This window comes from Miniopterus schreibersii (genome assembly GCF_964146895.1).
Source record: "Miniopterus schreibersii genome assembly, chromosome: 8".
NCBI lineage: Eukaryota > Metazoa > Chordata > Mammalia > Chiroptera > Miniopteridae > Miniopterus > Miniopterus schreibersii.
In genome coordinates, this window is record NC_138109.1 from 11315814 (window position 1) to 11338740 (window position 22927).

Sequence of the window (22927 nt, forward strand, 5' to 3'; positions counted from 1 at the left end):
GCAGCCAGGGTGCCTGCTTTTAATATGTTTTTATTGAATTTAGAGAGAAGAAGGGACAGGGAAAGAATCATTGACGGGCTGCCTCCTGCACGACCCCTACTGGAGATCCAGCCTGCAACCCCGGCATGTGCCCTGACTGGGAATCCACCCAGTGACCTCTCACTTCGTGAGACTATGCTCAACCAACTGAGCCACACCGGCCAGAGCCAGGGTGCCTGTTTTTCTCAGCAAATCCCCATTTCAAGCAAGGGCATTGAGGGCCACTGAAGAGAAGCCCTGTAGTTGATCTTCTGTCTTCTGGGGACAGTGGTCATGCAGGAACCAGTGCTGGAAGCTGACTCACGAGGTGAACGAAAGGAACCCTAGGAATCCAAACAAAAGCCCAAACCCAAAGGCCTTTTTTTTCTGAGAAAAGTTCCTTTTTCCATCTACACGGAGACACCCTGCAGATAGTTTTATTCTTTGTAGGAAAAGTCTGTCCCTATAGCCCTCATTTGTCTTCCACAGCAAGATAAATAGCTGCTCCGCCAAGAGGGGCGGTGGCAGTCCAGATAGTCAATATGACACCCGGACCTAGCCAGAGGCCCTCAGTCCTGCTTGCCTATCAGCAGTCATCGTCGTCATCCTCTGATTCTTCTGTCGACTCAGGCGCACTCTCTGGCAAGTCATCTTCCATCTGTTGGAACCTTCTGGACTGTGCATCCCACATGTATTTGATAGTCACCTTGAATTCAGCCATCTCATATCCGAAAAGCTTCTGTAAGAGACGAAGGAACTAAGAGTCAGGAAGAGCAGGTGTGATCCGGAGTCACTGTGGCCCCTCCTGCCCCAGCCTGCAGACTGCTAGGAGGAGCCGGGCCGAACTTACCAGGATGCGGGCCTGCTCTGGTGTCAGCACATCACCCTCCTTGCACACTTCATAGTCGGACAGCAGGGTCACCACACCTGCGGAGAAGGGGGGCAGCAAGCAGTTACTTCTGGCAGAGCTTTCTGTCTGCTGCCCAGAGTTGGGAGGAATTTGCTTGCCCACCTGTCCTCCCCACTCCAGCACACACTGGGGCATGGATTACTCAGCAGTGTCAGTGGCCTGCGGCGTATTTGGAGTAGTGACAGCTGACAGCCTCCCCCACTGTCCCTTAAGTGTTGCATCCTGGCTGTAAGTTACTGTCCACATTCACCCCAAGCATGAGGTGGGCACTCTTAGTCCCCCATTCTCATGAGAAAATGGAAGCTGGTAGAAATAACCTGCTCAGCCAGAAAGGAGGCCTGTTGGGTTTGGAAGCCTGTGCTCTTGGCCACTCAGCTGTGACCTTTCAGCTCCAGGGACCTCCCTGTACCTCTCTTGAGGGCAGTAGGCAGGCCCAACTGCCTCAGTTGTGGCTCCATGGAGTGGGGGAACTGCTCCAGGGGCCCTGGGTCCAGGGTCACGGTGAACGTTGCTTTGTTTCCAGCACGAGCATAGTCCATTTCTGCGTACTTCGTGAACCACCTTAGGGGAACAAGAAGGGGCTGGAGGGGAGGTTCCTGACTGGCCCACCGGCCCACCTGAAGTCAGGTTCCCCTGGTGTCTCCCCTCTGGGTTCATCTCAGCTGCTGGCAGCAGCTGGCTTGGAGCACTGTGCTGGGAATAAAGGCTCAGTAACAGGTCCCAGGAGCCAGTTCTTGATGTCTCCACTGTACAGAGTCCCTGGATTCCTTCCCCAGAGTCCTCACCAACCTTTCTTCCCCCCCACTCCTCAAAAACACTCACTCGTTTACTTCCTCTTTAGTACGATTGGTGAAAAGGAGACCAACTTCACCCCTCAACTTCTTGCTGACCTAAAAACGAAAGTGCATCCATCGGTCACATTAGAACAGTGGTTTTCAACTGGGGACAATTTTGACCCCCACCCTCTACATTTGCAACATCCGGAGGCATTTTTGATGGTTGCAGCTGCATGTGTGTGGGGGATCTACTCTCTGGGTTGGAGGTTGAAGGAGAACCGGAGCTTTAAGCCAGACCTTGCTTTCCCCGAGCCCCAGGCAGGCCGGCCAGCTGGTGTGTCACAGAACAGCAGGAGAGAAGGTGGCTTGGCCTTGGCCCTCCTCGTGAGGGCCCGAGGCTCACCTGATGCAGGTTGTCTTTGTACTCATCAGATGGGCTTCGACCTAAGGCCACCATCATCACTTTGTTTTTGCCAAAGAACATCCTACAGAGAGAAGAGGGGTCTGTGAAGGAGGTGGCCTGCCCCGCGCTCCCCTAGTTAAGTGCAGACCAGCTCTAGTAGCTGGAGATGTGGCCAGAGGCTCTCACTTCTTCCATGGAGCCCTGCCCACCGTCTACAGCCCAGGGTCCTTTTCACTACTTTCCTGCCTATAAACCCGAAATTCACAATAATTCTATCAGCCCACCATGAATGTTATGTGATAATCTGCCTGCCCTGTCTGAATGTATGGAAGAGGCCTGTTTAATGGTCTGAACCAGAGCTAGTGCAACTGTAGGTGACCAGTCATCATCCGCACTTTCACAATTCCAGCCCAAGGACAGGTGCTTGCCACATGGCTTGTACAGCCTGCTGCAGGGTCCCTGTTGCATACCACAGCACATCCTGACCTAAAACTGATAGAGTGTTCCTAAAAAGATCAGACCCTAGGGGTGAGGGAGCCCCTCCTCCTGAAGGGGGTCAATGCTCAAACTCCCTGAGCAACCACCAAGCCCTGCCCCCCAAGGAGCTCAGAGCGAGACCAGCTGGAACAGAAAGTGCCCTTCAGTGGGGCACGGCACTTTGTCCTTAAGACACCATCTGTGACCCAGGTGACCAAGAGTCAATAACTGCCTCTGGGCTCTGAAAGCACTCAAAGGGCGCTGCCCTCTGCCTGCTCACCGGCTGTGCTTCCAGGCACTCCGGATGTCCTTCAATTTGCTGTTCCTCATGTTGGCCACGGAGAAGATGAAAAGGTGCTTGTACGTGTCCACACATTTCCGAAGCTGTGGAACAATTCATGGGGCTCTGAAGTTCCAGGGGCACCACAGATTGCTCAACACCTGGGCCTCAGATGGGAAAGAATATGCTCTAGTCCCTCACTAATGAAAGTTTAGGGCTGGAGGCCTCTAAGCCAGGATCTCTGGGGCAAAGCAGGCATGACCTCCAAGTGTAGGGGAAGCTGAGCCATGGGTCAAGATCCCACAGCCTCTCCAGGTTTCTGACTTACCTGTGGCTGCTTCTCTGTTTTGTTCCTTAATAGTCGACAACCTAAAAACACTCAGTTGCACTAGAAAGTCGCCTACTAAATGAAACACATGAAGCCTCATTATTTACTCTTAAAGGGAGGTGGCTCACCAGCCCTGCTCTGCCCACATTGCTGGCCGCAGCCATGATGAGGTGGTCTCAAGGAAATAGAATCTTTGTGCAGGAGAAGACACCCTTCTCACCCTGCTTGCAGCCCCGAAGCAGTGCAAACAGTGAGGTGGTGCATTTACCCACATCTGGAAGCTCCCAGCTTTTTGACATCAGGCAGACTAACAAATCTCTGTAAGCTTGTTACCCAACCGCAAAACAGTTATAACATCACCTCCTATGTAAGGATGGAGTGGAATGATACATGTGGAACACAGCCCTGTGCAGGGCATAGAGTAAGAGCTCAATCAAAGCTGGAAATCATTACTATGGGAGTTTTCCTGCCACTGAAGGAAAAGGGCTAGACCAGCAGCCTTTTCTTGTTTTAAACAGTATGTTTTCCTAACATACAATCCTATGCCTACATTTATAAACCAAATACAAGGTCTGGAGAAATAAAAAGAACAAGCTCTTACCTCTTCTATCAGGTTCTGTTTCAGTTCCAAGCCTTTCTTAGCAGTTTTGGTTAAGGAAACTAACACAAAAAAGAAACAGGAAACATGATGAGACAAAGCTGGATGTCCTGGAGACTCATTTTCTTCTTGGCTGGACCAAGCCAGTATGGGGAGAGGCAGTAAAGCTATTGCCAGAATCCTGAGTGCCTACCTACTGTCATTCTTGACCCTGAAGATCTTTTGATATAGTTCCTGTTATGCAGACAAACTAGATATTCCTTCCCTCCTCTTAGTTTAAGCTAGAATTCGGTTCTGAGGTGTGGTGGTATGGCTTGTTCGTGCTCCCAAAGTGCTTTCAGTGGAAGACCTAGCCTGGTGGCTGAGGCAGGTGCACAGAGACCATCTATGGCTGGCCTCTGCTGTGAAATGAATGAGTCAGAGGGAGGGGGGGGGGCTCATCATTCATCTCCTCTGCTACATCTTTGCAGTTTGGACTCATGGATGCAGCAATGCCACTTTGGGGAGAGAGAAGCACTCCTACTGTAACAAAAGCTGGGGCCCAAATGGCCCCTTACCCAGAAGGGTTTGGCATTTGCCGGATGTCATCACGGATCCCCCCACAGAACCCACAGACACTTAACAGAGCATCAAATGCAAAGCCCAGGGTTCCCCCAGGAAGAGGCTGCCTCTTATTAATCCTGATTGGGACTTGGTTCCTCTTCAGAGGCACACATACCGAAAGGTAATCCCACCGGTCAGGGGAAAATGAAACACAGGAGGGGAAACAAAACACAATGATCCACTTTCGATCCTTTTCACTGCTACAACTGTGAACAAACCCAGCATCATCCTGTCTTGGATTACTGCTGGTCTTGCTGCTTCCATCCTTGCCTCCACTCTGCCCAGTCCATTCTCAACAAGGCAACTAGGGTAATCTCTTAAAACGAAAGTCAAATCATGTCATTCCTCTGCTCAAGCTCTCAATAGCTACACATCTCACCTGGATGTAAAAGGTAATTCCTTGCAGAGGTCTTAAAAGCCCCGCCCACTCTCGCCTCCCCCTCTTTGCTCACACCAGCCTCTGGTCCCAGGACCTTTCAAACATGCCCTCATGTCAGCCTCTGCCCTTTTGTTTCCTCTCTTTGGAACACCATTATCCAGGCAACTCCGTGGGTTGTTCACTTCCTTCAAGTTTATGCCCATTTGCCACCTCATCAGAGAGCCCTTCTCTGGTCACATTACACAAAACATCACTTCTTTCACTTTTGCTCCGTGGGAGTCATGACTGACATTAGTTACTGGGTTTTTGGTATTACGGGGGGGGGGGGGGTATTTCCCGTGACTAAAACGTTAAGCTCAGCGAGGGCTCTAGGCCTTCCTTGTTGTAACCGCCGTATCCACCTATGCTTAGACAGTGCCAGGCCCCTAACTATTGCAGTGAATGTGCTAAACAGCTGGGGTGAGAAAGGCCGCCATAGTCAGGAACGATTTCTTAGCGCGGACAGGATGGAGGGAGAGGAGAAAGCTAAGGGAGATGGACTGAGGTGGAAAAGGTGCACCAAGGCGAGATCGGGCGCAGTCCAGCAGGCCTTGAAAGAACACTCGAGGCCGGGCAAAACCGTCTCCGCTCCCTTGCCCCAGACAGGCTCCAGCCCCCTCGGATGCTCCTTACGCCCCAGAGGTGCTCCCGCCGCCGGCTAGCAGCGACCCCGCGGAGCTCTTCGCGGAGGTCTGGGCGTCCCATTCCGTGCCCCCACAGCCCCCATCACAGCCGGCACCCAGCAAGCGGAGCTCCCCGCTGGGTCCCAATATCCCTTTTGCCCACCTTTCTTGTCGCGCTTGGACTTGGGCATCGCTCTGCGGACACGTGCGGCGGAAGGCGGTGTTGCCTGTTAGGACCCCGGCGGCGCGGGGGCCTCTGGGACAGCCCTCGGGAGCTGTCCTCGACGGTGCCTGACCCAATCTGCGCTGCGTCCGGCCTCTCTCCGGCGGCCGCCACCTGCACTCTTCCCCACGTCTCCAGGGCCACTTGTCACGCGTCCGGGGATCCCCCCCGAGTCCTGCGCGCCCCACCGAGGGCTTTGCGCGTGGTCCCAACTCGCTGGTTCCGCGGATACAGCGCCTGCGGCGCGGTGCATGCCGGGCCGGCGGCGGGCGGGGCCCGGGCTCCCATCATGGCGGTGGCGGCGGCTTCCCGAGTCTGGCTCTGGGCTGCCCTGCTTGTCCCTGCTGCTGCGGTCTACGAAGACCAAGTGGGCAAGTTTGATTGGTGCGTACGTGCGCGCGCCCCTACGGGAAAGATGTGGCTATTTCCCCGGTCCCTGTCTTCTCCTTGCTGAAGGGAGGGGGTTATCAGGCAGCAGGACCCGCTAGGCTACAGAGCTTGCGGGGCCCAGTGCCAAAAGAAAGTGTGGGACCCCTTATCAGAAGTGAAGTTTTAAGGGGGTGACAGCAGAGCCTTAAACCAAACGTTGGGGGTGCCTCTGAGCCGCCCCGCGTGACTGTACAGGTCGCAGGCCGGTGACATTGCCGCGCGCGTGGGGTTCGGGTCGGAGATCGCCGTCCCCTCCTCCCGGTCGGGCCGCTTCTCCGTGACTGTCGGGCTTCTGATCTGCGCGCCAGAGGCCGACGGCCCGCAGTGAACTCTCATGCCTCCTCGGACTGGCATCTCGAGCATGTGAACAGGACGTTGGGTGTTGTTATAAGTCCTATACTGAGCCCTCTTTCCTCTCCCTTCCAGCCCAGCCCAGCTCTGGCCTCTGAAGAGGCCCGAGCAAGTCTCACATCTGCCAGGAGGTGCCATTCCTGGAGGTGCGGTTCACTCGCCCCCCTCCTCATACCCCTCCTTTTTCTTTAAGGCCCTGGATTCCCATTGTTTTTGTTTGAATCTCAGTTTTGCCATTTAAGGGTTGTGTGATCTTGGGAAAGTGACTTAGCCACTCTGTGCCGTGTGTTCTTTATCTGTAAAGTGGTTTACTAATACTAATCCATCACCTCCTCCAGCAGTTGTAAGGATGGAGGAGATCATTTCCTTAAATTAGCACAATGCTTGGCTCATTGGGTGTGATCAGTAAATGTTGCCCATTATTATTACTATTCAGGGAATATTTCAACCTTCAGAGCCCAGCTCAGATATCTCCTCTATGAAGTCTTTTCTGTATCAGGCAAAGTAACTCACCTATTTGTTGAGTGCCTGTAGTGGGTCAGTGGTGGTTCTGGGTGCTGTGGATACGGAGATGTGAAGGAGCTCATGGGGCAGATATACAGTAAGTCTTCACTTAACATCATCAGTACATTCTGCAATTTTAAACAGAACAACATACATCAAGACCAGTTTTCCCATAGGCCAATTGATATAAGCAAGAGTTAAGTCCCTATGGCAAATTGTTAAATTGGAATGATGTTATTGGAGGACCTGCTGTGTGATATAAGAAGGCTTGACAAATGCAACATAATGATATTTTTTTAAAGACAGGGCAAACACTCATAATACAATATGTATGATTCCAATTTAGCAGAATACTAGGCATATGCAATTTACAAGTTGAAAAATAAACAGAAGGAAATATACCAAAACATTAGTAAGTTTATGGTGGTTATTTGGGGGCATTTCTTATTTTCTTTTTAATACTTCTATGTATTTTTCACATTTCTACAATGAGCAGGCATTCTTTTTATAGTCCAGATAACAGTATTTTAAAAGAGAGCATGGAATTTAGAGTCAGAAGGCCTTAGTTTTGCATTCTAGTTCTGACAGTAATTAGATGACTTCAGTGGACTTTGATTTACTTACCTGTAAAATGAGAGTAATAATTGTCCCACGTACTTCATGGAGTGTTCGTTGGATACAGTGAGAATAAAGTATGTGGAAATACTGGTAGAAACTGTCAAATGTAATATAAGCCTCTCTCCACTACCAGCTTAGTTTCTTCTTAAAACAAAAAAAATTAGACCAAATCATGACAAGATAAATTCAGTGTAAGCATCATATGCGATTAATTTGCTGGAGAGTGCAGTACTTTTTTTTATTGCTGACACTATTACAGATATTTCCCATTTCCCCTGTCTTTGCCCACATTCACCCAGCCCCCATCACTCTTCCCCTGGCCTTCACCACTCTGTCAGAGAATGTAGTACTTTTTCATTAACAGCAATGTGCAGGCACCTCCTGTGTACTTGGTAGTCTGCCATACGAAGCTAGTTACATTCTCTTTATGCTTAGGTAAGAGTGTTGAAAGTGATGAGATATGTATAGTCCCAAGAAGGTATGAGTAGTGGGTCAAATGGATCCTGAACATGGTGCAGGCTAGAAAAGACTGTAGAGCACAAAGGAGTTTTGTTGGGAAAGTTTGCATAACTTTTTTCTCCAGAGGTCAGTGAAAGTAGAAGGGAAAGTTGGATTGTATGTTCATGGACAACAGGGTTTGTGTCTCTTCTCTCATGTGTGGTGTGAGTGCCTAATCCCACTATTAATGAGTACAGAGAGGACTGTAATGTTTGTTCCAGTGGGATTTAGGCCAGGTGCTCTTTTGGGTGTCGCTTATCTTGAGATAAATATGTGCTTACATTTAGAAGGAAGGCTTGTATTTCTCATCTATTAGGTATTTTCTTGTTCCCTTTGCTTCTGACTACATTGCATAGAAATCTTGTGTTAGTTCAGCTCTCCCATTAACAAACATTTCTCCTACATCCTAAGATAGGTACCGACAGTGATAACCTGTGTTTGTGCAGTTGTCTTTTTCCAAAGCATTTTGTGCAGTGATGGTTTTGGCTGCTCACATTTCCCTTTTCTTTAGGAGACAGCAGTATGTTGGGAAGCTCAAATTTGCCTCCTTGGAATTTTCCCCTGGATCCAAGAAGTTGGTTGTGGCCACAGAGAAGAATGTGATTGCAGCATTAAATTCTCGGACTGGGGAGATCTGTGAGTGAATTGTGTAGGGTGGTTAGCTTGGGGTGGAATGGCTGACCATAGTGTATCCAGAATGGTCTGTGGCTTGGGAAGTCTGGCTGGTTCCCAGATTAGGGACAAGTTGGCCAAAAGATGCATCTCTTACTGGATTCTAACATTTTTTTTTAGTCTTTGTCATTTAATATATTCCTGTAATTGGCCTTTGTTTTTTCCCTGAGCCCAAATCCTGAGTATTTTTTTTTAAACATATCTTTATTGATTTCAGAGAGAGGAAAGGAGGGGGAGAGAGAGAGATAGAAACATCAATGATGAGAGAGTCATTGATCGGCTGCCTAGCCCGCACCCTGGGCATGTGCCCTGACTGGGAATCGAACCCTTATCTCCTGGATCCTAGGTTGATGCTCAACTGCTGAGCCACACCTGGCCGGGCATCCTGAGTATTTTTAAATTAGATGTTGCTGCAAAAAAACACATTACTCTATTTTGCACTAAAGGTTTGGATTGTCCCCCTACCAGTTACTTGTACTGCTTTTATGGATGTTTTTAGGCACTAAAATCATGGATATGTAATTTGTAACCACTATTTTTTTTGCGAATCACATGGATTTTGTTAATTTTGTCATTGTTCATTTGCATGTTTGGTGGGTGGTAGCAGAGGTGGGAAGTGCAGAGACCTTAGACTGGGGCAGTAGCGGCTCCTCTCAGTCCCTCCTCCCCCCATTACCCAGTGAGTGGAGTGGATCATTGCCATTTCACTATAGTCCTTCCCTCCCTTGAAATAAAATTGGGCACCGCTATGCAAACGCAGACCTCTTTTGTTTTCTCCCACCTGTCTTCTTTCTTGGGTGCCTCTCTTTATCTTGTAGTAATGTCTGGCTCTCATGTCCCTCAGTGTGGCGCCATGTTGACAAGGGCACAGCGGAAGGGGCAGTGGATGCCATGCTGCTGTACGGACAGGGTAAGCAGTCCTGCTTTGTTTCTATCATGGTGTCGGCTCCCTCTCCCCATTCCTTGGTTTCTCCCTTGCACAGGGTCTGGTAGGGAAAGAAGAAGAAGTATTCCCCACAAGAAAGAACAGGTATGCACATAGTTCTTATTTGCACTCATGTATCAGAGGTGAGGCTACCTTTGACAGGCCCTAGGAGGCTACAGAGCTCCAGTTTGGGAGATGATGTCACTATGGACTTTTCTTTTCCAGATGCAATCACTGTGTCCAGTGGAGGCCGGATCATGCGTTCCTGGGAGACTAACATAGGGGGCCTCAACTGGGAGATTACCTTGGACAGTGGCAGGTAGAGGGGGAGAAGCTATATTTCATCTGGGCTTGGTTCAGGGCTTTGCTGGAACACAGATCTGCATGGACAGCAACTCTGGGCCTTTTGGCTTTTTCCCAGGGACAACTACAGAGCCAATGAGCATTAAACACCCAATTTTTGATGTTTTTTTTGTTTGTGTATATTTTTAAGAAAATATATCTTTATTGATTTCAGAGAGAGGAAGGGAGAGGGAGAGAGAGAGAGATAGAAACATCAATGATGAGAGAGTCATGGATTGGCTGCCTCCTGCATACCCCCCACTGGGGATGGAGCCTGCAACCTGGACATGTGCCCTGACCGGGAATCAAACCTTGATTTCCTGGATCCTAGGTCGATGCTCAACTGCCGAGCCTCGCAGGCCGGGCAAACCCACTATCTTTTGGTGTATGGGATGATGCTCCAGCCAATTGAGCCACACCAGCCAGGGCTTGATATTTTTGAGGTTATGGAACACATGTGTTTCCTCAGCCAGCATTTATTGAGCACCTGTCAGATGCAGAGCTTTGAGCTAGATGCAGTGTTTACTGTACTTAACTGCTTTTCCTAGTCTTACCATGACTTGAGAGCTTTGCAGTGTTGTAGATACAATGACATAATATAAAGTTTTCAGTATTTTAATTCTGTTTAGAGAACAGCTCAAAGCACTGTTACATCCTGGCTAAAGTCTAGATGATAAGATCATTTGCATTAGCCTATACACCTGGTAGTCATTTATTTGGTAAGCACTTGGGGAGCCCCCAGGCAGTGGGAACATGCATGTGACTGTGAGTTAGTTTCTGTCATCAAGGAAGTCATTTCAGTTGGGGGAGGCAGGCATGTAGCCCAATAATGACAGTACTTTCTGATGGGTGCCATGGTGGAGGGTTGGCCTGGTTGCTGTGAAGTCCCAGGGAAAGGAGGGAACAACTCTTAGGAGACTCAGAGCCTGAGGGAAGCAGTGTAGCCTAGTGGTTCAAAGTGCAGTCTCCAAGTCACCTAACCAGAGGCAGCACCGGGCTTAGGATCATCCAGATGTGTTGGACCCCAACACCTATTTTCTTACCTACCCAGCTGCAGTAGTAGTGTCCCATATCGTTTCCTCTAGCTTGAGGCTCTGGATGCGCTGGGCAGTGCTCACCCAGTCCCTGTGCTCAGTTTCCAGGCACTCGGCCTGGTAGGCCTGCAAGAGTCAGTGCGGTACATTGCAGTCCTGAAGAAGACCACTCTTGCCCTCCATCACCTCTCCAGTGGGCACCTAAAGTGGGTGGAGCATCTCCCAGAAAGGTAAGGCTGCCTTCCCACCAGGTGATGGCTGCCTGGTTCTGCTCTCTACAAGCCCCTCTCTCCTTTAGAGTGGAAGCATTTGCTTTGGCCCAGCTTACCTTACATTGGCATCAGGCATAGTGTGTTGGGCTCACTAGATCTAGGCCTGAACTCAAAGGCTGTGCTACCTCTGGAGTTTCCATTGCAGTGAGGAGAAAACTCTCAAACTGGGCATGAGAGCCAGTCAAGCAAGGGGAGTGGCTCTCTCGCTCATGGTCATACTACTTTTGGCTCTTGGACTTCTAGTTCGAGTCAGACTGAGCCTTTCATATTAAGAATTATAACAACTCAAGAAGGCCCAGGGCAGGAGCTTAGGAGCTTGAGGTGGTTTCCAGAGGTCCTGGTGGTGGGAAGCATTGAAGCTGGGAAGAAACAGGAGGGAGGGAGGAAAGGAAAGGATCTACTTAGACCACCTAAGGCTGGACCCAAAAGTCAGATTCCTGTGGGGCCAAGTGCATGGATAGCAGAGTCGTTGGGGATTCTTGGGAACTGCAGTGTGCCTGGCCTTCCTCAAGGGGGCAGCCTTACTCAGCTGATAAGTGCCCTATAGGCATGCAGGGATGCCTAGTGTTGCCACATCTTTTTTAAGAAAAGCTAGAAATCTGGTTTTTACACATAAAATCTCAATTCTGAATGTGGACGACTAATAAAAATAATAAAGAAGAACTGTGTGAACCAAACAAAACCTATTTGGGAACTGATATTTTATGACGCTGGCTAAGGACCTGGCAGCCTGCTTCTGGAGGACCCCTGTCCTGTGGCTCAGGCTGTTGCTCCCTGCTTTTTCTCCTCTCTCTTAGTGACAGCATCCATTACCAGATGGTGTATTCCTACGGCTCTGGGGTGGTGTGGGCCCTCGGTGTTGTTCCCTTCAGCCACGTGAACATTGTCAAGTTTAATGTGGAAGATGGAGAGATCATGCAACAGGTATGGTCAGGCGTCTGCCTCAAGGAGCCTTGTGAGTTGAGGAAGGGGACAGATAGAACCCTTCCTTGCACTAGGACCAGGGAACTCAGCTGGCTGAGCCATTTAAGGTCCCTGATTCTAGTCACTTGGAGGCTGCCTTCTCCTCATCAAGTATTTATTTATAGCTCTTGCATTCATATATAACGCTCTCCCAGGGTGGCTAAAAAAATTGCATAGATCTATTTGTTGCTTACAAGTATCTTGTAAAATAATAATAGAGAAGCCACATGTGACAAATACAGTAAGCGAATGCTTATCTGAAGTGTTAGGTATTAAAAATAATCTAGTATGTCTTTCTAGTAACTAGAAAGAAAATTGGGATTTTTCTCTGGCTTTGGAGCTTTTGGGAGGCTGGGGGACAGGAAGAGCTCCTTTGGAATCAACCGTAAAGAGCCTTATAGTTAGGCCTCCCCAGTGGAATCTGGTGGTGACATTGATGATGAGCTGAGAGGGAAGTGTAAAAATCTTCATGGGCCTTCTGTTATGATATCTTTCCTGTAGGTCAGGGTTTCAACTCCCTGGCTGCAAAGTCTCACCGGAGCCTGTGGTGTGGTTGATGAGGCTGTCCTGGTGTGCCCTGACTCCAGCTCACGGTCCCTCCAGACCTTGGCCCTGGAGACAGAGTGGGAGTTGAGGCAGATCCCACTGCAGGTGAGACACCAGCGCTGCTTCCCCTGGCCTGAGGCACAGCCTTCACTGCTTTGAAGAGTCTTTCTTCCAGTGTCCTGCTTCCTTCCTGAGCCTTGGCAGCTGTTGAGAGAAGGCAGGCCTCTGGCTGAACTGATGAAAGGGGAAGTGGGCCACTCTCCTCTTTGGCGAACCTGAATAGGAACTTCAGGAGCCACATGCCATATGGCTTTCATTGGCAAAGTGGGACAGAGGGTGCAAGCTTGGGATGGAAAACGGACTTCTCAGCTTCTAGCCCTAACCCTCCTTCTTGCTTCCCAGTCTCTCGACTTAGAATTTGCGAGTGGATTCCAACCCCGGGTCCTTCCCACACAACCTAACCCAGTGGATCCTTCTCGGGCCCAGTTCTTCCTGCAGTTGTCCCCAAGCCACTATGCTCTGCTGCACTACCATCATGGGGTCCTGAGTCTGCTCAAAAACTTCCCACAGGTAACTGCAGGCCACATGGTTCGCTAGGATTCAGGAGGATCTAGCCAGGACATGGATGCTAGAAATCCCTACCTTTGAAGCTGGAGGCATTGGCTCAAGATAGAAGACATCTTTCCAAAAGTGGCTTGAGAGGGATTAGCCTTAGAGCGGAAATGGGGTACTTTTTCTTCTAAGAGTTATAAAGGATCTTTAGGGTAAAACTGGCACCTTCCTGTGAGTCCTCAGGAAAGTGGGGACATTAATTAGAGTTTCCCACAGGTACTAAGCAGCATGGGATTGAGGATCGACCTGTGCCTGTGTCGGAGGAGGGGGAGAGGCCGTTTCGGCTGTGGGGGCACCTTCCTCTGCTCTCCCATGGCCTGGCCGTTACGCTCTGAAGCTGGAGTACTTTCAGCTCCAAGGCCAAGGGACCTCCCTGCAGAGGTGACTCTCTGGAGGACTGCTGGCTAGTGAAGGTCCCCTTTAGGAACTAACACCCTGCTTTTCCCCCCCAGACTGCCCTGGTGAGCTTTGCCACCACTGGGGAGAAGACGGTGGCTGCAGTTATGACCTGTCGGAATGAAGCGGTGAGTGTTGAGAATACTAGTCAGCACTGGGGGGTTCCTTCCTTGTGTCTGCCAAGAGCCCAGGGGACCAAACGTCTGGGCATATTCCCCTGTCATTTTGAGTCCAGGGGCGGGAGGCTGTTGAGAACTGAGTTCTCACATCATCGATAGAGCTTTCTGTACACCTGCTTGGTCCCCAGGAGTGGACCCTAATATGAGGACCTCACTTCCATCTGGATTGTTAGGAGTTGCATAGGCTTTGTGGGCAGGAATGGGAAATTAAGATTTGCCTTCTCCCAAATCCTGAGAAGACACAGAGGTGAAAGCTTTGTTTTGGTGACTGGGAAGTGACCCTTTGGCTCAGTTTTCTCCTGTCCCTCTCTTTTCCTAGCAGAAACCTAGCAGTTCTGAAGATGGGTCAGTGGGGAGCTTTTCGGAGAAGTCTGGTCCACAGGTAGGGTGTGGCATCGGCAGTGTGCCAGACCTAGAGACCCAGGAGGTCACCCAGTGAAGCTGGGGGTGCAGCTTGGGCCATGAGCTGGTTTCCAGCCTCAAATGGGGTTTCCTAAGTAGTATAGATAATATTTCCCTGGATCCTTTTTAGTTGGGAGGTTAGGAAGTAGAATCTCTAGAATCTGCCCTTACCCACTTTCTCCTTTCAGCCTTAGTTTCCCCATTTATTCCGGGCTCCTGGCTGGTAGAGTTGAGTTTTAATCTGTGTTTTACTGGAGCAGAGCGTGGGACCCTGGCTGGAGACACAGGTTCCTGCTGCGGCTCTTTCTCCTGAGTTTTCCGAAGGGTCTGTCGTTTCCCCGCTGACTGTTCTATCTCTTTGGACAGTCTCTGCTACACTGCACTGTGTCCTTCTGGACAAGTACAGTGGTTGTAATTTTATTTATTTACTTGGGTGTGTTATTTCTGCCTTAGGATTTAGCTTTCTTTTTTCTTCCTTTGCACATACTTCCTCTCCTGGCCTGGGTCCTTCACTAGGGTATTTGCCCCCGGTTCTTGGGCTTCCTTTGGGGAACTTTGCTTTGGGAGATCCCTCTAGTTGATCCGTGCTGTCTGTTCCCCTAGGACTCGCTGACTTGCTTCAACCAGACCTACACCATTAACCTCTACTTGGTGGAGACTGGTCGGCGGCTGCTCGACACCACTATCACCTTTAGCCTGGAACAGAACGGCACTCGGCCAGAGCGGGTGAGCGGGAGGGAGCTTTGTCTTCAGACTTCGCTTTTTGGGCGTCTCAGTGTAGGGCTCCCTTTCCTCAGGGCCGGATCACAGCCTTCAGTCCTGGATTAGAGCTCTCTGGACATGGGCTCTGGTTCTTGCTGAGCCACTGACCTGTCATAAGTCCCTGTGAATAGCAGTGAAAGCCGTACCATTCATTCCAAGTCGTCACTGTGCCAGGCACCGTGCTAAGCTTTTCATGTATGCACTAATTGATTTAACTCTCCCAGCAGTCTTGTGAGGTGATTATTACAAATAGGAAATTGTGTCCAGAGATTCAGGACTCTGGCCCAAGTCACAGAGCTAGCAAGAGGTCACTAGCCTTGCAGCTGGCATTCCTCGTTGCTGCCCGGTGTGGCCTTTGTGCACATTTAGTTGTGTTCCTCAGCCTTTCTGGGCTGGGCTTTTTGTTCCTAAAACAGGAAGCCTAATCCTGTCCTCCTGCTCACTGAGTGGGTTGTGTTTGGCACATGGTGAATGATGTGGACCCAAGGACTCCTCAGGTTTCCTCCATGGGAAGGTCAGAGCTCGAGCCTAGTACCGTTGTGTTGGCTTCTAGGAATACGGGTTATCTTTTTGGAGTCCAGGTAATAGCTGTATTCTTTAGACATAAAATAATGCCATGACCTGGACCTCTGACCACACCTCAGGCTTTGGATCTTAGGGTCCGGTGCACTGAGAGGCACTTGAATCGGCACTGACGCAGTGGTCTTGACTCTTTGGCCCCTAGCTCTACATCCAGGTGTTCCTGAAGAAGGACGACTCCGTGGGCTACCGGGCCTTGGTGCAGACCGAGGACCATCTGCTCCTTTTCCTGCAGCAGCTGGGTAAGCGGACCTCCTTCGGCCCCTTTACTTTAGGCCCACCCTTTAGTTCCAGTTAGACTCTCTGTTTGGGGCTATGAACAGGCTTCTGGAAAAGAGCCATGCTGAGCATACCCTGATATTTTTTCCAAAGCACGTCTCCTGCTTTTGAGGAATTCCTTAGCATTCTTGTTGGGACACAGAACTTTCCTAGCTTGACCTGTAGAATCCAGCCCCTTGCTCTGTTGTTTCTTTTTGACATAAGAGCTGCAGGGAATCCCTGACCCAGCAAGAGTCCCTTCGGGAGATAAGGGGTGGGCCTAGCTCTGTGATCATGGTTTCTCCAGCAGGGAAGGCGGTGTTGTGGAGCCGGGAGGAGTCGCTGGCAGAGGTGGTTTGCCTAGAGATGGTGGACCTCCCCCTGACTGGGGCACAGGCTGAGCTGGAAGGAGAATTTGGCAAGAAGGCAGGTATGAGCCTAAGAGGATGGGCCAGCAGAGTTGCTGGAGAGGGTGGCTTTGGGAATGGTTCTGCTAGTTGGACCACAGGTAATGCTGTCTCACGGCATCCCTGGCTTTCGGGGTGCAGCTGTTGCCAGTCTGCTCTGAACCCGCTCTGAGACCAGTTTACAGTGCTTTGTGGTCACATGGTTTATGTACCCGTTTTTTTCTCTGAAAGGTGTCAGACTCCCTTTAGGGAAAGGCCCTGAGGAAAGAAACTTAGTTTAGTGTAGTAATAGCTACCATTGTCTGAGTACCTGAAATTTGACAGGCAGCGTGTCAGGCACTGTACACCCGTTGTCCCCAGAGCAACAGCCATGCTTTTCTAGAGAGACATGACTGGGTTGACCCAGTTATTGTGGCCAGTGCCTTCTGAGGCTGGCCACAGTCCCAAACCCAAGACGGACTTGGTTCCCTCTACTTTGACTCACTCCTGCCTCCCACCTCTCTCCCTTCCCTTCATTCATCCCGCTGTCCAACAGATAGTTATTGAGGGCCTACTCTGGGCCGGGCACCCTGGTAGGCATTGCAGGTTTTTCTAAGCTGAGGATTAATTTGACTTTACTGTTTATTTTTGCTGCCTGGATCCAGCGATTCAAGGTAAAATCTGCTTCCGGCCACTTTGTTGCTTGTTGCCTGCCCACATGACTAGCTTTTGGTTAATTCTGTGTTTTTCCTGACTTGCATCAACAAGGTATATACCATGTGTGTGTGGACTGCTGTGGCTGTGACTTGCCTGTTTGCCTCTCACTTCTCTCCCTTGAACTGAAGAAAAATTACATAAGAAAGGGCATCCCTCCTGTTCAGTGAGCACTCACCATGTACCCCACACTGTGTGAAACCCTGTATGTCCATCATGTGGTGGCATCTTGCAGCAGCCCAGTCAGTGGGTTACAGGCCATTACTGATGGGGGACCAGGGGCCAGAAGGTCAAGTACATTTCCCAGGGTCATCCAGTTAGTAAGCAAGTGGAGTTGGGATTTTAACCCAGGTCTGCCAGGCTCCAGAGGCCATGCTCTGCACCATGCTACCTTGCTTCAGTGACCAAATCTACCTTGCGGAGGAGATTCGAAGGTAGTGGTGTCGTGATGGAGTCGGAGAGAGTGAGTGATAGCCTGGGAATTGGTTGTAGGTAGGTCTGTTGGGTGCAGGTCAAACAGTTCACAGAGTAGGAGTGAAGCAGTGGGAAGTGAGAGCACCCGTCCATGATAGACATACAATGCACTCCTGCACCCCACGTCCCCCCTCTCTTTTGGTTTCATTGCACCTGGAGCCTTCCTCTGGCCATTCTGGATGTGGGCTGTGGTGGAGACATTCACAGCATGGTTGCATCCTGCATGGCTGATCCCTGACCTCTTAGTCTCCTTTTCCAAGATCCCAGGCAGGTGAAGTGCTGTGAGCCAGGTAAGTAGGTTTGGAAGTTCTTGCCTGGCTGTACCTGAGTGTGAGACTTGGCATCAGACACAGGACTGCCCCTTGGGCGTGCAGCCTGGGGTGTGGAGCCACAGGAGAGAGAGCGACCCCTCGTTAGGAAAAGCAGGTACCCCCTTGCTGGAAACAGTCTGATGGGGAGGGAGCCTCAGCTGTATTACCTTTTCCTTGACACCAGATGGCTTGCTGGGGATGTTCCTGAAACGCCTCTCGTCCCAGCTCATCCTGCTGCAGGCATGGACCTCCCACCTCTGGAAAATGTTTTATGATGCTCGGAAGCCCCGAAGTCAGATAAAGAATGAGATCAACATTGACACCCTGGCCAGAGATGAATTCAACCTCCAGAAGATGATGGTGATGGTGACAGCCTCAGGCAAGGTGAGTGGGGGTTGAGCCTCAGGTACTAAGCCTTCTGAGGCTCTGGGTATGGCAGGGGAGAGCACGGGTTCTAATTTTCACGGATAGAATCAGTTCTTTGGTTTGTCTTCCTAGTAGTGAGCCAGTTATTTGTTTATCTTGCAGCTTTTTGGCATTGAGAGCAGCTCTGGCACTATCCTGTGGAAACAGTATCTCCCCAGTGTCAAGCCAGACTCCTCCTTTAAACTGATGGTGCAGAGAACCACTGCTCACTTCCCCCACCCCCCACAGTGCACCCTCCTGGTGAAGGATAAGGTGAGGCCGCCTCTGATTTGAACCAAAGTAGGGTAGCTTTTTGGTGTTTCATAACTTAAATTCCTCCTAGGCCTTGAGACTTGTATTGGAGTTCAAGATCAGTGTTCAGGGACTAGAGCTCTGTTTCTTCGTTTTTTCCTGAGTGGAGGAGCCATCCAGGACCGAGGGGGAATTGACTGGAAACGGGTGTGACTTGACCAGATGTGTAGCAGCAGCTGCTTCTTCCTAGGCATAGGTGGCCCTTGGTAGCTGACTGGCTGTTTCCTCTCTTAGATGACGAAGAGCAGGACACAAAGCTACTTCTAGCCCTGCCTCCTAGAACTGGATGGATTTTTGTGGGTTCATCCTGGTACTGTTTAAAGGGAGCTGGGAAGCGTTCTGCTGGAATTGCTGCCCGGGGATTGCTGAATTGGTTCTTGACCATTTAATTTGCCCCTCAGTCTTTCCAGTTCTTGGTTAGCTTTGGAGCCAAGGGGAAGTGTACTGTATTTTCCTTTTGACAGATTAGCCTTGTATTTCCCATAAGGAAGGCAAAGACTAAGGAATCCCCATCTTTTCAGATTTCCCCTAGGATGTGCATTCTTTTCATGTTGGTGAAATCTGACAGTTTGTCTGTTTCAGGAGACAGGAATGAGTTCTCTCTATGTCTTCAATCCCATTTTTGGGAAATGGAGTCAGGTGGCTCCCCCGGTGCTGAAGCGCCCCATCTTGCAGTCTTTGCTTCTCCCCGTCATGGATCAAGACTATGCCAAGGTGCTGCTGTTGATAGATGATGAGTACAAGGTATGACATCTTCAGTGTTGCTGGAGAACCTCCAAGTGGAGTTGGGTGTTGGGAGGGTTGGTCACACAGTAGCCGGTGGAACAGAGACGGGAGCTGTCTGCAGTGAGCGCATGTTTGGGTTTGAAGGGCATTTCTGAGCGACTTGATTACTCAGGGTCTTAACAGAACTAAACTCAAGCCCTAACTGAGCTCAGTACACTCATTCTTTCAAGATTTGCTGTTTTATGAAGGTTCTCCTTGATGGGAAATAGTAATGAGTATTGAGAAACTGCTCAGAGATGCCCAGCCTTTTCCTTTAACTCTTTTCTTTTGCTCTTGGGGTTTCCAAGGTCACAGCTTTCCCAGCCACTCGGAATGTCTTGCGACAGCTCCATGAGCTGGCCCCTTCCATCTTCTTCTACTTGGTGGATGCAGAGCAGGGACGGCTGTGTGGATATCGACTTCGGAAGGTAGGGAAGGGGCATCCTGGCAGGATCCTTTGTAGGAGAGAGGTGGATGTTTTTGGGTTATTTGGCTAGGAAGTGAATTATAGTATTCATTTTATTGTAAATTTAGGCCAGCAGAGTCCTGCTGCCTGACTCAAAGTCATTTTCATTTTTTTGAGCAGCTACTACGTGGCAGGTGTGGTTCCAGGTGCTGTGGAAAGAGCAGCGAACGGTAGACAAAGCCTCTGTTCCCGCGGCGGTTTCATTCACTCCCTTTTCTACAGTGGAGAGAGGGACATTTTTTCCTTTTGGGGAGGATGGGAGGTAGAAATAGGGGTTGAGTAAAAGTATTTCTATGTGAGGATGGTGTTATTAACCCACTCTTGATAGAACGTGTTTTGAACTTTATTTCTAGAAGTGGGGTTGATTTGCTCTGACCCTGACCTACTTGAGTCTAGTTCTTTTTTTTAAATATATCTTTATTGATTTCAGAGAGAGAAAGGGAGAGGGGGAGAGAGAGAGAAGCATCAATGATGAGAGTCATTGATCAGCTGCCTCTTGCACGCCCCCTGCTGGGGATGGAGCCCGCAACCCGGGCATGTGCCCTGACCAGGAATCGAACCCCAGTTGCCTGGATCCCAGGTCAATGCTCAGCCGCTGAGCCATGCCCGGCTGGGCTGAGTCCAGCTCTTGCAAACAGTGGTACACACTGGCTCTGAAGTCCAGCTTGGCTGTTCACGAGGGCTGGTCTTGGTCTCACCGTCAGGGCTGCATAGAGGAGTAATTTGTGGTGTGTACTCAGCATGCTGATGGCCCTTCCATCCTGTCCCATAGGGCCTTTGGAGAGGCATAATATAGAGGTTAAGAGCTTGGACCCAGCTGCTTATGTGTGAAACCTTGCTTACTTTGTGACCTTGGGTGTAGGATTTCTCTAGCGCTGTTTTCTTGTCTGAAATAAGATGATAATAGTACCTACCTCATAGGGTTATTGTGAGGAGTCAGGGACTAATACATGTAAATCACATAAAGCAGTGCCTGTCACATGGTAAGTGCCATCTAAGATTTTTACCTGCTGCTGTTTTAAGGTGTGATGCCCTTTTCTGACTATTGTGTAACATCAGCCTTTCACATAAACAGTACAGGAAATGGTCTACCCAGAAAATATGTTCTTTATCCTTGGGGGTGAAAATCAGTTGCCCTTCCAAGTTGATATAAAGGAGACCCTGAGAGAGACAGTTCTTTGTGGATACAGGGGAGCAAACAAGTGTGGTGTCATGAATCAGTGGAGTTCTGAGGATGTCATCGGAGTAAGTGGTGGCCAAGGGCAGACAAAGGAGGCAAAGTGTACCTGAGGAGTAGGCCAAGGATGTCTTACAGTCTTTTGACCTCTGAGTGAGTTTACTAGTGACCTTACTCTGGGAACGTTTTTCACTGTAAAAGATTGAATTGACACAGAAATGCACAAGCAAAATGTGAGCGGACCCTTTCCATCTTTTCCCAGCTGCTTGCCCAGGTGAAATGCCTGTCAGGAGTTGGCTGTGCATCTTGCATGGTCCTTTCTGTGTATCCACAGTACTGTGTAAGCAGCTGTATGGACCACATGTATGTGTGATTCATAGGTATTTCTTCTTGGTGAAATGGAATTGACCTGTATTTAATAATAGGATTTTTGATTTTCCTCCACCTCATTATTTTGTTAAACCCATTTTTTAATTCAAGTATATTAAGAAAAGTCCAGAATCCTGAGGTTATGACTCAGTGACCCTTCAAAAGAGGAACATTTGTGTACATGGCAGTCAGATCCGAAGCAGAATGGCCCCAGCACCCCAGGTGGTCCTTGTGCCCCTTTCCCCTCCCTCTGTAATAACATTTAACCATAGAGGTTTGCTCATTGGTTTCCTTTGACTCTAAAGAATGTTTACTATAGTATATTGAGGTCCCTGCCAGCTCAGTAATTCACTGTTGGCCCAGGGAATTGAGTTTAGTAATAAGTGGTACATTTTCTCTGGATATTTCCTACTCAGATAAACAATGGGAAGCTATTGAGTAGTCCTTTGCTTCTTAATGGCTTCAGTATCCTTTAAAGTCAAACTGAGAGTTTAGAACTTCTTTACAAACTAGATCCTTATTGCTGTTTTCCTGTTTCTTCCAGCACAAAGGCTACAGATAATGAACTGTAGGACGTGCCCAGCTACAGGTGTCTGGGGTCCAGGTGTACCCTCCTGATGACAAGTGCCGGCTTTTTTGCCTTTGCTCTAGGATCTCGCTACTGAACTGAGTTGGGAGCTGACCATCCCCCCAGAAGTGCAGCGCATTGTCACAGTAAAGGGGAAGCGCAGCAGTGAGCACGTGCATTCCCAGGGCCGTGTGATGGGGGACCGCAGCGTGCTCTACAAGGTATGCACACCAGTCTGGTATAATGCAGAAGAGCAAGGCTTTGAATTCTGGCTCTAGAATTTGGTAGGTACATGACTCCAAGTGAGTCATTTAATCCCTTTGAGCCTAACTTGTCTGTGAAATGGGCACACTTTGCCCTTCTAGGGTGGTCGTGATGATCCCATGAGAGACTCATGCTCAGCCTGGGGCCTGGCATAAGGCCACTTACCCAATAGATGTTAGCTGCTGTTATTATTAGTGATAGTACTGATAGAGCTTACTGGGGTTAAACCTTAGTTGACCAGTCAGAAAGTCTGTCTCTGTGATCCAGCACTGTAGTTAGTAGTACAGGGCGGGAGATGGAGAGGTGACTAGTGGGCTGCAGAACTGTCCTATGAGGGCATGTAGTCATTGTAGTAATGGATACTAATTACACCCTCCGGCACAGCAGAGACTGAGTTAGGGGAGATGTAATAGACCCGGGTAACACAACCAAGGAACTCCACGGGCAGCTGCTTCGCCAAGCGTGAGGTGAGTGCAAGCCTCCAGTTGGACTGTCTAGGTTCAGACGAGGCTCTGCCGCAGACTAACTGTTCATCGTCGGTGATTTGCTTAGGCTTCCTGACTTAGAATGGAGACAGTAGTGTCTGTGTCATAGATAACTTTGAAGATTAATGATAACATGTAACGTTGCCAGGCCGGTCATGGCTCAGCCGTTGAGTGTCGACCTAGGATCCAGGTGATCAGGGTTTGATTCCCAGTCAGGGCACATGCCCGGGTT

At 49.6% G+C, this 22927-nt stretch overlaps 2 protein-coding genes across 8 annotated transcripts in view; one reads left to right on the forward strand and one right to left on the reverse strand.

Moving 5' to 3' along the window:
* Positions 1–14: 14 nt before the first annotated feature.
* Positions 15–5903, reverse strand: MRTO4 (MRT4 homolog, ribosome maturation factor). The gene is made up of 8 exons (XM_081145227.1): positions 5598–5903; positions 3794–3852; positions 2865–2968; positions 2108–2189; positions 1751–1818; positions 1338–1489; positions 869–945; positions 15–757 (listed from the first exon to the last, which is right to left on the reverse strand). The coding sequence occupies exons 1-8, from the start codon at positions 5623–5625 to the stop codon at positions 605–607; spliced, it is 723 nt and encodes a 240-aa protein (XP_081001353.1). The 5' UTR covers positions 5626–5903; the 3' UTR covers positions 15–604.
* The window catches only part of EMC1 (ER membrane protein complex subunit 1), a 28158-nt gene continuing 11109 nt past the window's right edge, over positions 5879–22927 (forward strand). Inside the window, exons 1-18 of one of the 7 annotated variants that reach the window (XM_081145222.1) lie at positions 5879–6041; positions 8569–8693; positions 9574–9639; positions 9880–9973; positions 11132–11260; positions 12100–12226; positions 12767–12916; positions 13214–13381; positions 13876–13947; positions 14321–14380; positions 15004–15126; positions 15887–15983; positions 16310–16429; positions 18069–18268; positions 18413–18562; positions 19184–19345; positions 19675–19794; positions 22030–22167. In XM_081145222.1, the coding sequence (XP_081001348.1) occupies positions 5947–6041; positions 8569–8693; positions 9574–9639; positions 9880–9973; positions 11132–11260; positions 12100–12226; positions 12767–12916; positions 13214–13381; positions 13876–13947; positions 14321–14380; positions 15004–15126; positions 15887–15983; positions 16310–16429; positions 18069–18268; positions 18413–18562; positions 19184–19345; positions 19675–19794; positions 22030–22167 (2196 nt within the window). In that variant the 5' untranslated portion in view covers positions 5879–5946. Of the gene's footprint in view, positions 6042–8568; positions 8694–9573; positions 9640–9879; positions 9974–11131; positions 11261–12099; positions 12227–12766; positions 12917–13213; positions 13382–13875; positions 13948–14317; positions 14381–15003; positions 15127–15886; positions 15984–16306; positions 16430–18068; positions 18269–18412; positions 18563–19183; positions 19346–19674; positions 19795–22029; positions 22168–22927 lie in introns of all 7 variants that reach the window. The other 6 variants (XM_081145221.1, XR_013999398.1, XR_013999399.1 and 3 more) reach the window with 6 other exon arrangements.